Source organism: Trachurus japonicus, chromosome 2, assembly GCF_045865225.1.
Source record: "Trachurus japonicus isolate A0001 chromosome 2, Traja_1.0".
NCBI lineage: Eukaryota > Metazoa > Chordata > Actinopteri > Carangiformes > Carangidae > Trachurus > Trachurus japonicus.
Genome location: NC_140908.1, coordinates 10,842,835 through 10,856,164, shown reverse-complemented (window position 1 = coordinate 10,856,164; position 13,330 = coordinate 10,842,835). Strand labels below are relative to the sequence as shown.

Below are 13,330 nucleotides of genomic sequence, written 5' to 3'. Positions count from 1 at the left end.
GTTCGATGAGGCGAAAGAGGACGCCGCTCGAGGCGCGGGTGTCCTTGTCAGAGCGATTTGCAGAAGTCACATTCTCCCCCTCACTTTTTCTCTCCCAATATCGGTCTAAGGGGACCTGAGGGGCCTTAAACTATCCAACCAAACATCAGCAGCATTTAGATGTCCATTAGCACACACCTCACTGCTGGAACACACACACACACACTTTTTTTTTTGCTTAGGGAGACAAATGTTGAAGCTTAAATGTATAAAGAGCAAGATTTGCAGACACAACAGACACACACTGACTTCAAGGTATCTAAATAAATATCCTCTTAGGAAGAATGAATAGCAAATGCTTTGCCTGCTTTGCATAACAAGAGTCAGGTAGCTTTTCACAGGTGTGTGCTTGTGCATAAAGCACCTGTACAGGAACACACACACATGCAAATCATTTATGTGTGTTTACTTTGGCTGGTCTTCAGTGGGGTTATTCTTAGGGATTATAGGGAAGGGTTCATGTTGGGGTCAGGAACTTGGAAACAGTGTCTCTGCCTTTCAACCTCGAAGCAATTATTCTTCAAATTGGTGCCAACAATCCATGAAAGCTTATCACACGTTTCTCAGTGGCTTTCTTACCCTTCTGGCTTTCATTATATTTAGTTGAGTTCATTTCGGTTCAACGTGAAAATCAAAGTGAGGAAACTTGAAACCAGACACTGAGATAGGTAAATTATTAAGTCGCCTGTATTTTCTTCTGCCTTCATATTTTGGATACTGTATGAGTTCACATGATTTTCCAAAAAAAGCCCATATAATATGAATAAGTTAACATTTATAAAAAATAATAATTATCAGACAACAATCAATAGAAGATGCTGATACTGACTTTGTGTGCATCCTCTGTGATGGTGTGTTCACAAAGGTAGGTACATTTCCTTCTCTTACTTTGTCCCCTATCCTGCCTGCCTGCCTCCTTCTCTCCCTTCACCTCCCTCCCTCTCCTCCGCCATCCTTTCGTCCGTCTGCCCTGAGGGAACATTACTGGCTAGGGACCCTCTCTCTCTCTCTCTCTCTCTTTCTCTCTTGCTCCTTCTCTCTCTCTCTACCTCTGTCAAACTCAGAGGCGTGAAACTGGAACCACGGCCGATTCAGCAAAGTCTCCCGACACACACGCACACGCACACACACAGTCTTCTCCTTTTGCCAAATTTAGCATCATCACAGTTCCACCTTGGTTTGTCCCCCATTGCACACCCCTCCCCTCCTTTCTCCTCCTCTTTTGCTCTTTCCTTGTCCCCTCTCCTTCCTCCCCCCCTTTCTGCTGAATCTGTCCTCTGACGGCGTGCTCTCTTCATCCCCTCGCCTCCTTCTCCTTCTCCTCCTCTTTTGTCCCTCTTTCATTTGTCCTCGCCTCCCTTTCCGTCCACTGCTGTCTATTGTCATTTTCTCTTCACTTCCTTTCCCTCCCTTCTTCTCTATATCTTATCTACTTCCCCATCCTCTCTTCAGTGCCACTGTCTCATCATCTCTTTCTACAATACAAATACACAAATTACACCTTTGAATTTTGATATTGCAATGTTAAATTATTTGCATTTTCATAGGTTTTGACAGGTTATTTGAAAAATCTTGTCATCTATCAACATACAAGGCATTTAAATAATAGTTGTAGATTCCTGCCGTGAAAAGGTGAGCGTAATTTGTGTGTTAGTGTGTTGTCTTCCAAAGCTGGCGTAAACAGGCCTCAGTAATTATAGCAGCTTCATTAATTACCTCTTCCTCCCCTCCTCTCCAGCCACATTCTTTCAACTCTTCTTTCTTGTTTACCTCTGTCTCTCTCTCTCTCTTTCTCTCTCTCTTTCTTTCTATTTCCCTCCATCCTTGCTGCCTCCCATTTCCTCCTTCCCTTCCCCTCCCCTACCGTCCCTCTTCTCTGAAACTATTTTGTCCTAATTGCAGCTCTGCCCACTTACTAATGAGCAAGGCAAAGAAAGGAAGGAGGCTGGGAAAGGAAACAGGGAATAGTCTCATCTTCAAAAAAAGGGGGGAAAACAAAAAGAGACAGAGAGAGATTTTCTTTGCCAGGACACTCAGGGAAAGGTGTCAGCTCCCACCTTCTGCCAAGAGGAAGAGCAACGCTTCCTCTTTCTTTTTTTATATTGAAAACTGATTGATGAGTTGTTGGTTAAGTCTGCCAGCAGCACTGGGCAAGGCACTCTTAACTTGCCTGTGTGTGTGTGTATGTGTGCGCGTTGAAGTTTTGGTATGTTATTTGAAGTACACCTACGCTTTGGTGACTTAGACATGCACACTCTTCCACCAAGTACACACACACACAAAGTAAATGCGAAGCAAAGAATTGAGGCCTGGTGTCTTGAAAGGGATGAAGTTGTCATATTTTGTGTGTGTGAGTGCGCGTGTGTATTATTGGGGTGTGTGTGTTGGGCGAGGAGGGACAATGAGACGGTTTTATGAAGCCTTCTAGAGGACGTTCTCATCTTTCCAGTTCAAGGATCCTCACTGGCTCTGTCAGCACCAAACGACAGCACAGCTGCGCCTCACACACACACACACACACACACATTCACTCACATTCACTCACATGCACGCGCGCACACACACACACGCGCACAGAAAATCATTTGTGTTCATCTGAAAGAGCAGAGATACCTTCCCTTGAAGGGTGGGTGTGGTTGCTATCCAAATCTGCCCTTTGACTTTGAACGACACAAACACACACAGACACACACACTTGGAGGCCACAGAGTGGTCACACACTCACATTTCAGTGCTATCTGGTTTCATAAGCTGTGCACTTCATGAAAGGCTAAAGTTCTCATGTCTTTCTCCGCCGTTTTAGACTCTTTGTGGTCCTTTCTCTCTCCTTATTCATCTATTCACTCATCTCTTCCGCTTCCTCTTCATACGAGTCCATTGAAAAAGGGACAGAGTTCAACTCTCAGGAATCGAAGCTCGGGCTTCTATCACATCCTCCACATGCAGAAAATACTCTGTAGCTTTAAATAAACGCTGCTCAGAATTTGCTTCCTTTGCTTATTGATGTACAGTATTGGGACCGGTGCAAATATTCATCCTCATCTGTCTCAATCAGTTAGCCTTTCATTTAGATTATTCTCCATCTTAAACTCTCTTGTCTTACATTGGTAACCTACCCAGAAGGCACACACACACACACACACACACACAGAAGTGGATCAGCTCTTAGAGAGGCAGTGAATTTCAAACACTCCACCTATCTTTTCCTTCTTTTCCTCCCGTCTCTAAGCAAAGAGCTTTTGCTAATTACTACATCTTACACACCGAGATTCATGTGAAAACAGATTTACAACTACAGATATGACTGGAACCACACTACTAATTGATACCGAGACTTTTCACTATTTTTATTCCAAGGAAAAACAACAGAAAACCATCAATGTTCAGCTTAAAAACACCTTAAAAACAGGGCAGCAGCACATCTGAAACTTAATTTTACGCCAAAAACAATCTTGTACTTGATCTCTACAAGACTAATGCTAATTAGCTGTATATCAACATACATGTCGTGCATAAACACACAGCTCATAATTCATGTGAACACAGACTCGTTGTCGCTGGCGCTGTCATTAAGCAAGTATGAGCACTAAGTAACTCAAGTGCTCCTCACTGTCTCTTTCCGTCAGTGCTGCTTGACAGAAAGCGGTATGCTACAGACAATGCCACCTGCCAGTTTCTGTCACTGTAATTATAGCTATCTGCGGTGTGTGTGTGTGTGTGTGTGTGTGTGTGTGTGTGTTAGTATTCCAGTTCAGAAGAAGAAGGCATCATCTTTGTCACTGAGCCTGATTGGAGTCACGAGGGGACAATGTATGTGTGTGCGTGTCTGTGTGTGTCTGTGTGTGTCTTCCTCTATATGTGTGTGTGAATATGAGAGTGTGTGTGTGTGTGTGTGTGTTGTGCATGCAGTGATTCCCTTCCCCTGCCCCAGCTGTCTCCTTAGCTTTAACAATAGGCCTGGTAACAAAGACGTGGCCTTCAGCCTCTGTCATGTGATACTAGTGGTCTGCAGCCTCTCAGTCAGATGACCCAGGCTATTGTCCTCTATGGATGACACACACACTGCATACACACACACACACACACACATACACAAGGAAGGACAGAACAGACACACACACCGATCCAAGGAAGCACAGCACGTGTATGAACAGACACACACAAACGGCAGCATGCAGAAACGCGAAGACGCAACAGCTGCACACAAAAAGGAGATGCACACGCTCATGAGATAGTGACAAGACACACACACACACAGAGAGAGAGACGCAATCTCAGGACGCAGACCCTTCCTCTCAGTCACATGCAGTCTGAACAAAGAGAAACTTCATTGCCATTGTCCTGGTGATAGTGAGATCAGTGACTGATTGACAAAAGAGCAGCAGAGAAAGGAAACATATTGCCGATGTCCTGGAGGAACCTCCAGTCTCCACTTGTACCTTTAACTGCACACTTGAAACAGCAGCTACAGGAAACGTGTGGCCCCGAGGTCAAGATACAAGATAAGAGAGGAGGTTAAGTTACCTTTAAACAGCTGATTCTTTTTCCAAAAAGCTATGAGGTTTTGTTTTGTTCAACACTTTCCATTTCCTGCTTCACATACTGTAGGAATGGCAGCTATGAGCCTGCTGCAAATATGGGTGAGTGTGTCAAAGAGCAGCTCACCAGCCAGTTGTAGTCGGTGCTATTTATGTGCAGAGTATAGATGGAGCGGGAGCTGAATTTTCTAACCAGCTGCAGAAATGAGAAGCACCTCCTCATCTCTGTGTCATCTTAAGTCATGGACAAAGAGGCCCAGGCACACGTCTTTCTTTTGCTATGCTATGGTTTAGGATTTAGCAGTTACATGCACAAGTGTGTGATGATGATGAACACACCTTTTAATTGGGAAAGGTGTGTACTGTCGGAGCATCAAACACAAATACTGTACAATGTTTTGAACACAAATAAAGGAGTGTCCTTCAAATGCAATGAAGTGGTGTTTATCTGAGAGGCTGGAGCAGCTCAGTTCGCTCCCCTCAGGTTAATAGATATTGAAATGGGAAAAAGGAACACAAAAAAACTTAAGTGTTTCTCTAATGTCCCTACTGTTTAGAATCCATGAGACTAAGCCAGAGGAGCTTTACTGTAGGTATTAGAGAAGAATGCTATGTGTTTCAGGGAGGCTGAGGGACCTTTGTATGACTGTGAAGCCACAACTGAATCTATATAGACAAAATTGGTCAATTCCAAACAGTATGAATTTCCATCAATTAGTACTTGCTGAAGGAGAAAAGATGAAAGGAGAAGAGAGAGGAGAGAAAGAGTGAAAGGAGATGTCATTCTGGTTGTGTGTGTGTGTGTGTTTGTATTTTCCTGCCAGGGTGTGTGTGACTAAAGCCAGGCCTGATAGCAGGGAAAGCGAGAGAGAGTGTGAGTGAAAGAGAAGAGGAGGAAAAAGGAAGCAGATGCTCTTGTGTTGGCACAAAAATGATATGTCCACTCAGTCTCGCACGCACACACACACACACATACACACACACTGCAGAAGGAGCAGCAGATGAAAGAGTTCCAGTATTGTCTCAGTGATAGAAAAATACTCTACTGACCAACAGTAAAGTGGACTTCAAGGCCACAGAGCAAATGAATGGCAACAAAATGGAGAGTGTTTGTGTGTGTGTGTGTGTGTGTGTGTGTGTGTGTGTGTGTGTGTGTGTGTGTGTCATCTGAAATTGAAAAGAGCAACGTCTTTCATGGTATGACAGGGACAAGTGAGCTGAAAAAATGACTATTGATGAAATGATGCAAATAAACACAAAGTGTTAACAACTGGTGAAACAAAGCTGAACACGTGGACACACACTCGAGTAAATAATGTCATTGAGGGAGGAAGATGAAGAGACTTCAAGGAAAATACAAAAAAGAAGAACATACAGAGAGAGAGAGTTTATGTGTGTTTGTTCACCTTGAGAATCAAACATATGGTGTTTGTGCAGTGATTTCTTAAGAGCCGTGTGTGTGTGTGTGTGTGTGTGTGTTTGTCCTTTCTGTGCACGGCGCTAAGTGAAGGAGAGACGTATGGGGAGGTGAACAGGTAGAGTCAACTGAGGACACGCAAACACTCACACACACAGTCCAGACGTCTGCATCAGTCTCATGGTGACAGTGTGAGTGGAGGGAGACAGAAAAGGGGGCGGGGCTTATCTCCTGGACAGGTAGAGCGACCTGATGATAAGGTGAGGATATTCACTGGGCAGTGACGTCGTCTGTGTTGACGTTCTGTCTGTTTGTTAGGTTTTTTTCTGTTTCAGACATGTTCAAATGAGGACAGTGCATCCATAAAGAAGTAACCTACTTCTAAAGGGCTCTCTCCTTTACTCTAAAAATAATGTGAAGTACAACACTGCCCTTTTGTGCTCGTGGCCTGCACTGTTGAAAAAATATTATAAAATTAGCAAAGTCAACGTCACTGTTGCTAAGTGCTTATTGCTGTTTCTGCAGGTGGTAGATGTTTGGCTTTTCACTGCTCAAGCTAAGATGCTGTCTTCTGTTTACTGCAAAAATACATCTGCTGCTGCTGCTACAGTACTTCACACATTTGATACTCAGGAAAAGAACAAACTACATCAAAAGAAAACAGTAAAATAACTTTCCATCCAGAGCAAAATCTAAAAACTGCAACTGAGGCAGAGGAGCAAAAAGGCAACGATTGATAAATCTACAAGAAATGCAAATGACAACAGCATAACAGTGGAGACTGATTGAGGACAAGCAGTAACAGCATGAAAAAAGAAAAACAGCTGAAGAAGCATTAATGCAGGTGACTTTTCTTGAAAGCAGCGGATGTGTCCATCAGCACTTCTCACATCAAACATGTCAAAACACACCACGGGTTTGTGTGTGTGTGTGCGATGATAGATAAACGGTTACATGAGCTTGTGATTTATCATAAGATAAGAAATAAATAAGAAAGCGTTTCCAAGATGAGGAACAGAGGAGGCAATAAGGAGGAGGACGAGAGGAGAGAGGGAGGAGGAAGGGCCGGGGAATAAAAGAGAGAGGGAGGGCGTCCCTGTAGGCCTCTTTGTTGGGCAGCGATTTAGGGATTTACAGGCTCTTGTCCTTCTGCATGTGTGTGTGTGTGTGCATGTGTGTGTGTGTGTGAAGAGAGAGTAATTGAGCCTCCCTTCATCCAATATTTGCCCAGCAAACCAGAGCAATCATGCGAATTATGTTTACTGGGAACGAAGTGTCTTTCTTCCTCTTTATTTTTTTTTTCTCTTTCCTACTTTCCTCATTCCTCGCTCGCTCTCTCTCTCCTGGCAACTAGACATCATATCAAGATCTGAGCCAGGAGTAAATCACACACACACACACACACAAACACGCACAAACACACACACACACACACGAGGGAAACAGGCCCATCTGTATTGATGATGGCCTAATTTAGATCTCTTTATTGGACTGATTTACGATGGCCAGACAAATCTGGGCATCTGGACCCAAGTGTGTGTCTGTGTATGTTTGTGTGTTGTCCAGTCGAGCTGATACCCAAACCGGACACACAATATCCTCCCTGGTTCATCTCATTCTTTCTGCGTGTGTTCCCATACCTCTGTACTGTAAATCAGCGGCGTCCTCTCCTCTCCTCTCCTCTTTGACTCATCTCACCGCCGCGATGATGACACACTTCCTGAAACATTTTAAAAACACACCAATCACCACAATGAGCATGGCAGAAACAGCAGTGCAACACAAAGACTCACTGTCAGGCCAGGAGACCGTTCTAGGTCAAGGTCCCACAATCTCTTCCTGTCCCACTAAGCACCTTGTCTTTGCAAGATTAGGAGATGAAGAGTTTGATTAAATGCAATATTCATCCACAGCACTCGGATTTCACAGCTACACCTCTGCATCTGCTGTTAAGTTGATGAAAGTGAAAAGGAAGCTTAAATTTGGGCAAGTAAAGAGGTCAAATATCTTGAAGGAGGAAAATAAATTAAGAAAAATTGTCCCTGGGAGACTTTAAAAAAGAGGATTTGTCTTTTCTTTTCCTTTTTTTTAAAAGATGAGAGCAAATTTGAACAACTAAAGGATGAAGGGATGTAATCCAAGAGGGAGAGGTCGCCTCAAAGGCACATTCATCTTCAAGATCAAGCTCAGGTTTCAACTTTTATTTGTCCCAGTGGGCAGTTTCACAGCAGCTATTAAAAACAGCAGCTTGACTTTGGGGCTTTCTTTATTTTCTTTCAGAGATAAAACAATGAGTTTTAGCCTTTTAAAACTGGGCAAATGTTTTGGCACCTGCTGAGGTTAAGTGATTAAGCCTTGGTAAAAGGGGAAAATGCTCAATATAAATATCCATCACTGAGATCCTGATTCAACTTTGATCTAATATAATTCTTCAGTCTACTTGTGCAGACTCAAATGTCCTGAGCAAGGAGGGATGATCAGTAACATCTTGAAGGTGCTCGTTCTAAATAAATCAGTTTAGTTAATCTAATGAAACCATCAACTTCTGATTGTCATCCTCTAAACTGAAATAGGAAATATGAAATGAAGAATAAAGATGAAATACAGTAGAATATGTACAAATATGTATAAATCTATCTTCCTGTTGTTTTGAAACGACTATGGAAAGTTTGAACTTTAAAGTGAGTGTGTATGCGTGTGTGTGTGTGTACAGTAGTGTCTCCACCAAGACAGTGACAGAGGGCTTCATTGAAATAACTGTGGTCTCAAGGGGCCAGCTAAAAAGAGAGAGAGGCTAGGTGAGGCTAGACAGAGTATATGAGAGTCCAGGGAATCATTTAGAGTGTGTGTGTGTGTGTGTGTCTGCGTCTCGGTGTGTGTGTGTGTGCGTGGAGGGTGATTCATCCGTTCTGGTGGCGGCTAACCTTGGCATGTCCTGCCACGCGTGACGGGGTTACACCCAGATGGCACTCGGCTGTCCTCTACACGTGTGTGTGAGTTTGTCAGAGTGTATAGGAGCATGTACTCATCTGGAAGAGTCACAGCCTCGTCCCAGTGTGTGTGTGTGTGTGTGTGTTTATATTTGCATCTGCACGCAGAAAAAGAGACAAAGAAGAAAAAAGGGAGAAGGGTGTGATTAGTGGAGGGAGGGGGGGGCCGTCAGGTTGTTTAGTGTCTTTGTATGATATTGCCCCCGGGAGAAAGGGCAGAAAAAAGAATGAAAAATGTGTGTGCACCATTGTTTTGCTGTCAAACACTGCTATGAGCGCACAAACACACACACAGCGATGTGATGACAGTATATTTATGCTGCATGTGGAAAGGACAATTGGATCCCTTCGTTCTTATTTAAACTCTGTCGCCCCCCTCACACACACACACACAGTGACAGATCACAGACAACTGTTCACCTGCCATTGTCAAGGACTGAGTGTGTCATCTGTCATCATGTGTGTGTGTGTGTGTGTGTGTGCATAAGGAACTCTGACACCACACACACACACACACAGCTGGGGGCTGTTAAGAAAGGGGAAGTACGTTTCGGGGAAGTTCACCACTGAAGAAGAACTTGGGACGGGAATAGAAATGCGTGGACACCTGAAACAAACACGCACACACATGCTTCACCTAATTCTGAGCAGCGAGCACATCAGTCACATCATCACTTTCTGTTTCAATCACATTTACGCACATTTAAATATCTAAACTATAAACATTTCCTTTAACACCATTCTGTGAAAAAACAGCTGGAGCTCAGTTCAGAGGATTAGTTCCACTTAAGGTGGAAATGTTCATACAGTAAGATTACGCTGTCATTCCAGCTATGTAGCAACAGGTGCCACATTAAAAGGAAAATTTAAAAAAATATTTTCACAGTTAACAGTTCAGCGTGCGAGAACTTGTCTGGCCTGTAAAGACCCCTGACCCTGATGTGAGCCAGGTGTTTAGTGTTGGACCTAACATAGGCAGCAGAGTTCAGTTTATTTTTATGGTCACGATGAATAAACTGTCGTAAATTTAAATGTGGGACAAGAAAGGAGAAGATGGTCAAAGGGAAGTTGCTCTTCACTGAAAACCAATCAAACAGATAAATAACTTCCTGTTTCTCCTCCAGGTACCTGAACGATTCCTGGAGGTGGCCCAGGTGACGCTGCGCGAGTTCTTCAACGCCATCGTGGCAGGCAAAGACGCAGACCCCTCCTGGAAGAAGGCCATCTACAAGGTGATCTGTAAACTCGACAGCGAGGTTCCCGATGTCTTCAAATCCCCCAACTGTCTACAAGAGCTCCTCCATGACTGACTAGGACGAGGGAGGAGACACGCCAAGCAAGACAAACCTCCCAGGACTGTGAGAAGACTTTAAGCTAACGCACAGTCAGACTAGGTTAAAGTCTTCAGTGAAATGCATTTTTGAAGGAGTTTGACGTTCATAACGCGAAGCAGAGACTTGACGTTATTCCGCTCGGAGGCTTCTGGAGAGAGCTGTTGCTGGTTGTTTCCGCTCAGCCCACCTTTTAAAAAGACAAACCTGCCCTCCAGATGTTTTATAAAGAAAAAAAATATTTCTCCTCCTCACTGAGGTAGAGGGCTGAAACCCACGAGTCAGACAAAACTCAAATTAACAAATTGTGTTGAGACTTTTATAAATTAAAAGCAAAACAGGGAAATTGAACCTCCTTGCACTTACACAAAAGCTCCTCCTTGCCAAAAAAGCGACCTGCTCTTCTCTCCTCCACCTCGTCCAAGCTCGCTCTTCATCCTCCCCTAGGGATGATGAGGAGGATCATGGATCAATCTGCAGCCCAACATCTGGGATCGGGAGCGAACTAAAAAGAAAGATGATAATATATGAAAATCTTTTTATTGTGGATGTTTTTAAGTTACATGGACATTTTGGGGAAAAAAAGTGATGTTTCTGTATTTTTCTCCTTTGTATGAGCTTTCAGCTTCTCACTCACTTACATACACACACAGGCTCACATATACAGACTTGCGGACATATATACAGTACATACACATATACACACACACACACACACGTCTTGAACAGAAAAGCACAGTAGCAATCCCAATCCCAGACAAACTGGGCAAAAAACAAACTTAGTTGTTGTTTATTTCCCTTCATTTCCCTCCTCTTTTTACTTCTTTCCTCTTCTTACTGTACTGAGACTTACTGGGTGTTTGTCTTGACTGTGTGGCTCTCCCTGCCCCTCCCTCGCTGCCCCTTTTGGCTCATGTTGTGTTCAGGCACCTAGAGCATCCATGATGGAAATCTTACATTTCTCCCCTTTTGTAAAAAAAAATTAAATCACTGATACAACATCAGTCCATCAAAGATTATGAAACTATCCATCTTTATTGTCATTTACTGCACTGATTCTTATTAAATTACAAGAGTGTGATGAGGCAGATGCTCTCACATTTGCAGGAGTCAATAGCTACCTAAGACCTTCACTTGAAGGCTGCTTGACTGAAACGTACTTGATTTTTACTTCTGTTTATCTCCTACACACCTGTCTGTCAGCGCGTGTTTTACACAGTAAAACACTTCCTGCACAATAAGGAGCTCTTAAGTTTCGTATTTGAGATGTATGACCAAAAAAAGAAGAAAAAAAAAGTACTGAGCGAGAAGAATATACATGTCAGCGCTCTCTGGTGGACAAACTGTGCACATGACTCAAACAAAGTGTCACGTAAAGGCCAAAATATACACAACTATCAAAATGAGAAGCTAATCTGAGTCTCAACCACTACTGTTTTTGTTTTTTTGTTTTTTAATTTATAATATTTGGAAAATATAGCACTGATATAGATTAATGCTGTACACATTTTTATATCATTGTGTTTTATTTCTTAATTTTTCAGTTGTGTAAAAGTGTTTGTTTCATTTCACTATTCATTCCAGTTTCACCTGGTTCTTCATACATTCATAAAGCACATGAAGTATTGTTTTGAGTATTTCTAATTAAGCTTAAGGACTGATTGACACTTGCACTGAGAATTATAAAACTTAAAATGTAACCTTCTATCTCCCACACTCAGAAATCTGCAGTTTTAACCCCCTGTTAGATATTTGTCTCTGTGCTCTGTGCAGCCAAGAGGGGCAGCTACACCAGCCAGGTCATGTGTGAAGTGTTTAAGGTTTTAACAGCAGAAAAAAAATACATACAACAAAATGCTGATATTTGTAGCTTGTATAGATGTAATAATTACTCCGATCACTCTGATACTGTTATTATTTATAATTGAAATAATTATTCCTATTAATGTTATTCTGATGATGATGATGATGATTATTATTAATGCTTGCTACAGATTTGACCAGTGGTTTACTCATTGTTTATCCATCACACTGCAACATGAAATAAATTATTCTTTGAAAAAAAAAAAAAAAGCGGCCGCAGCAGCAGGATGAGGAGGTGGAGGATGTTTTTAAGTGTGTGATTGTACTTTTCTCTCTTCTATTTGCACTCGGCAGAGGTGCAGAGGGCGTTGACCGTTTGCATGTGCCTGCCCACACACACCGAATCACCATCAACCCAAGCAGTAACTAGGCAACATGATGGCCACTTTAACTCTGTCCATGCCCTCCCTCTCTCTCTCTCTCTCTCTTTCTCCCCCTCCCTCTCTCCCTCTCTCTGGATTCTGTATAGGGGACATGTGATCCCTTGTTGTTGTTGCTGATGAATTGAAAAGAGGAGCGCTGTGTGATTATTGTCAGCACAAAAGCCTCAAAAAGCTGCTGACGCCTAGATTAGCCAGTACAAAGACACAGGGACAGACACACACATATACACACACAAAAAGACATAGGTACAGACACGCTCGCGCATGCACACGCACAAAGACACGGGGACAAGGCCCGTCTGCCCTTGTTGCCCTACCATCCCTCTCACTCCTCCATCCCATCCCTGTTCATCCTCTCTCAGCCCTCCATCACTGATATTACTCTCTATCCCCCCCCCCCCCCTTTTTTTTTTTACCTCTCCAGTTTCCTCTTTGCTTCCACTCTCATGGCTTTCACTTCATCAACCCTCCTCTCACACCACTTACCTCCCTAACACACACAAACACACACCATGCCCTGTGTGTGCTGGCGCCAAACACTAACTGGCATGACACAATGCCAACCAGCATCACCAGCATGAGATAAAGTGCCAGCACTCAATGTGCCTCTTTTTTTCTCCTCTTACCCTCTCTGTCTCTGTCCCTGTCTCACACACTGACTGAAAATGTGAGAGGAAAACAGGGTGTGTATCAAACGTGGCTACAAGTTGTGCTGTACTCAAGTTTGAATAACATATGGCAGCATATGCATGAAAGAACGCAACGGTCA

At 43.1% G+C, this 13,330-nt stretch overlaps 1 protein-coding gene across 2 annotated transcripts in view; it reads left to right on the top strand.

The window, feature by feature from the left end:
* Positions 1–12,388, top strand: part of LOC146990855 (prospero homeobox protein 1-like) — a 30,917-nt gene extending 18,529 nt beyond the window's left edge. For both annotated transcript variants that reach the window (XM_085800833.1, XM_085800842.1), the window contains exon 7: positions 10,109–12,388. In XM_085800833.1, coding sequence (XP_085656959.1) covers positions 10,109–10,294 — 186 coding nt within the window. In that variant the 3' untranslated portion in view covers positions 10,295–12,388. The remainder of the gene's footprint in view (positions 1–10,108) is intronic.
* The last annotated feature ends 942 nt before the right edge of the window (positions 12,389–13,330 follow it).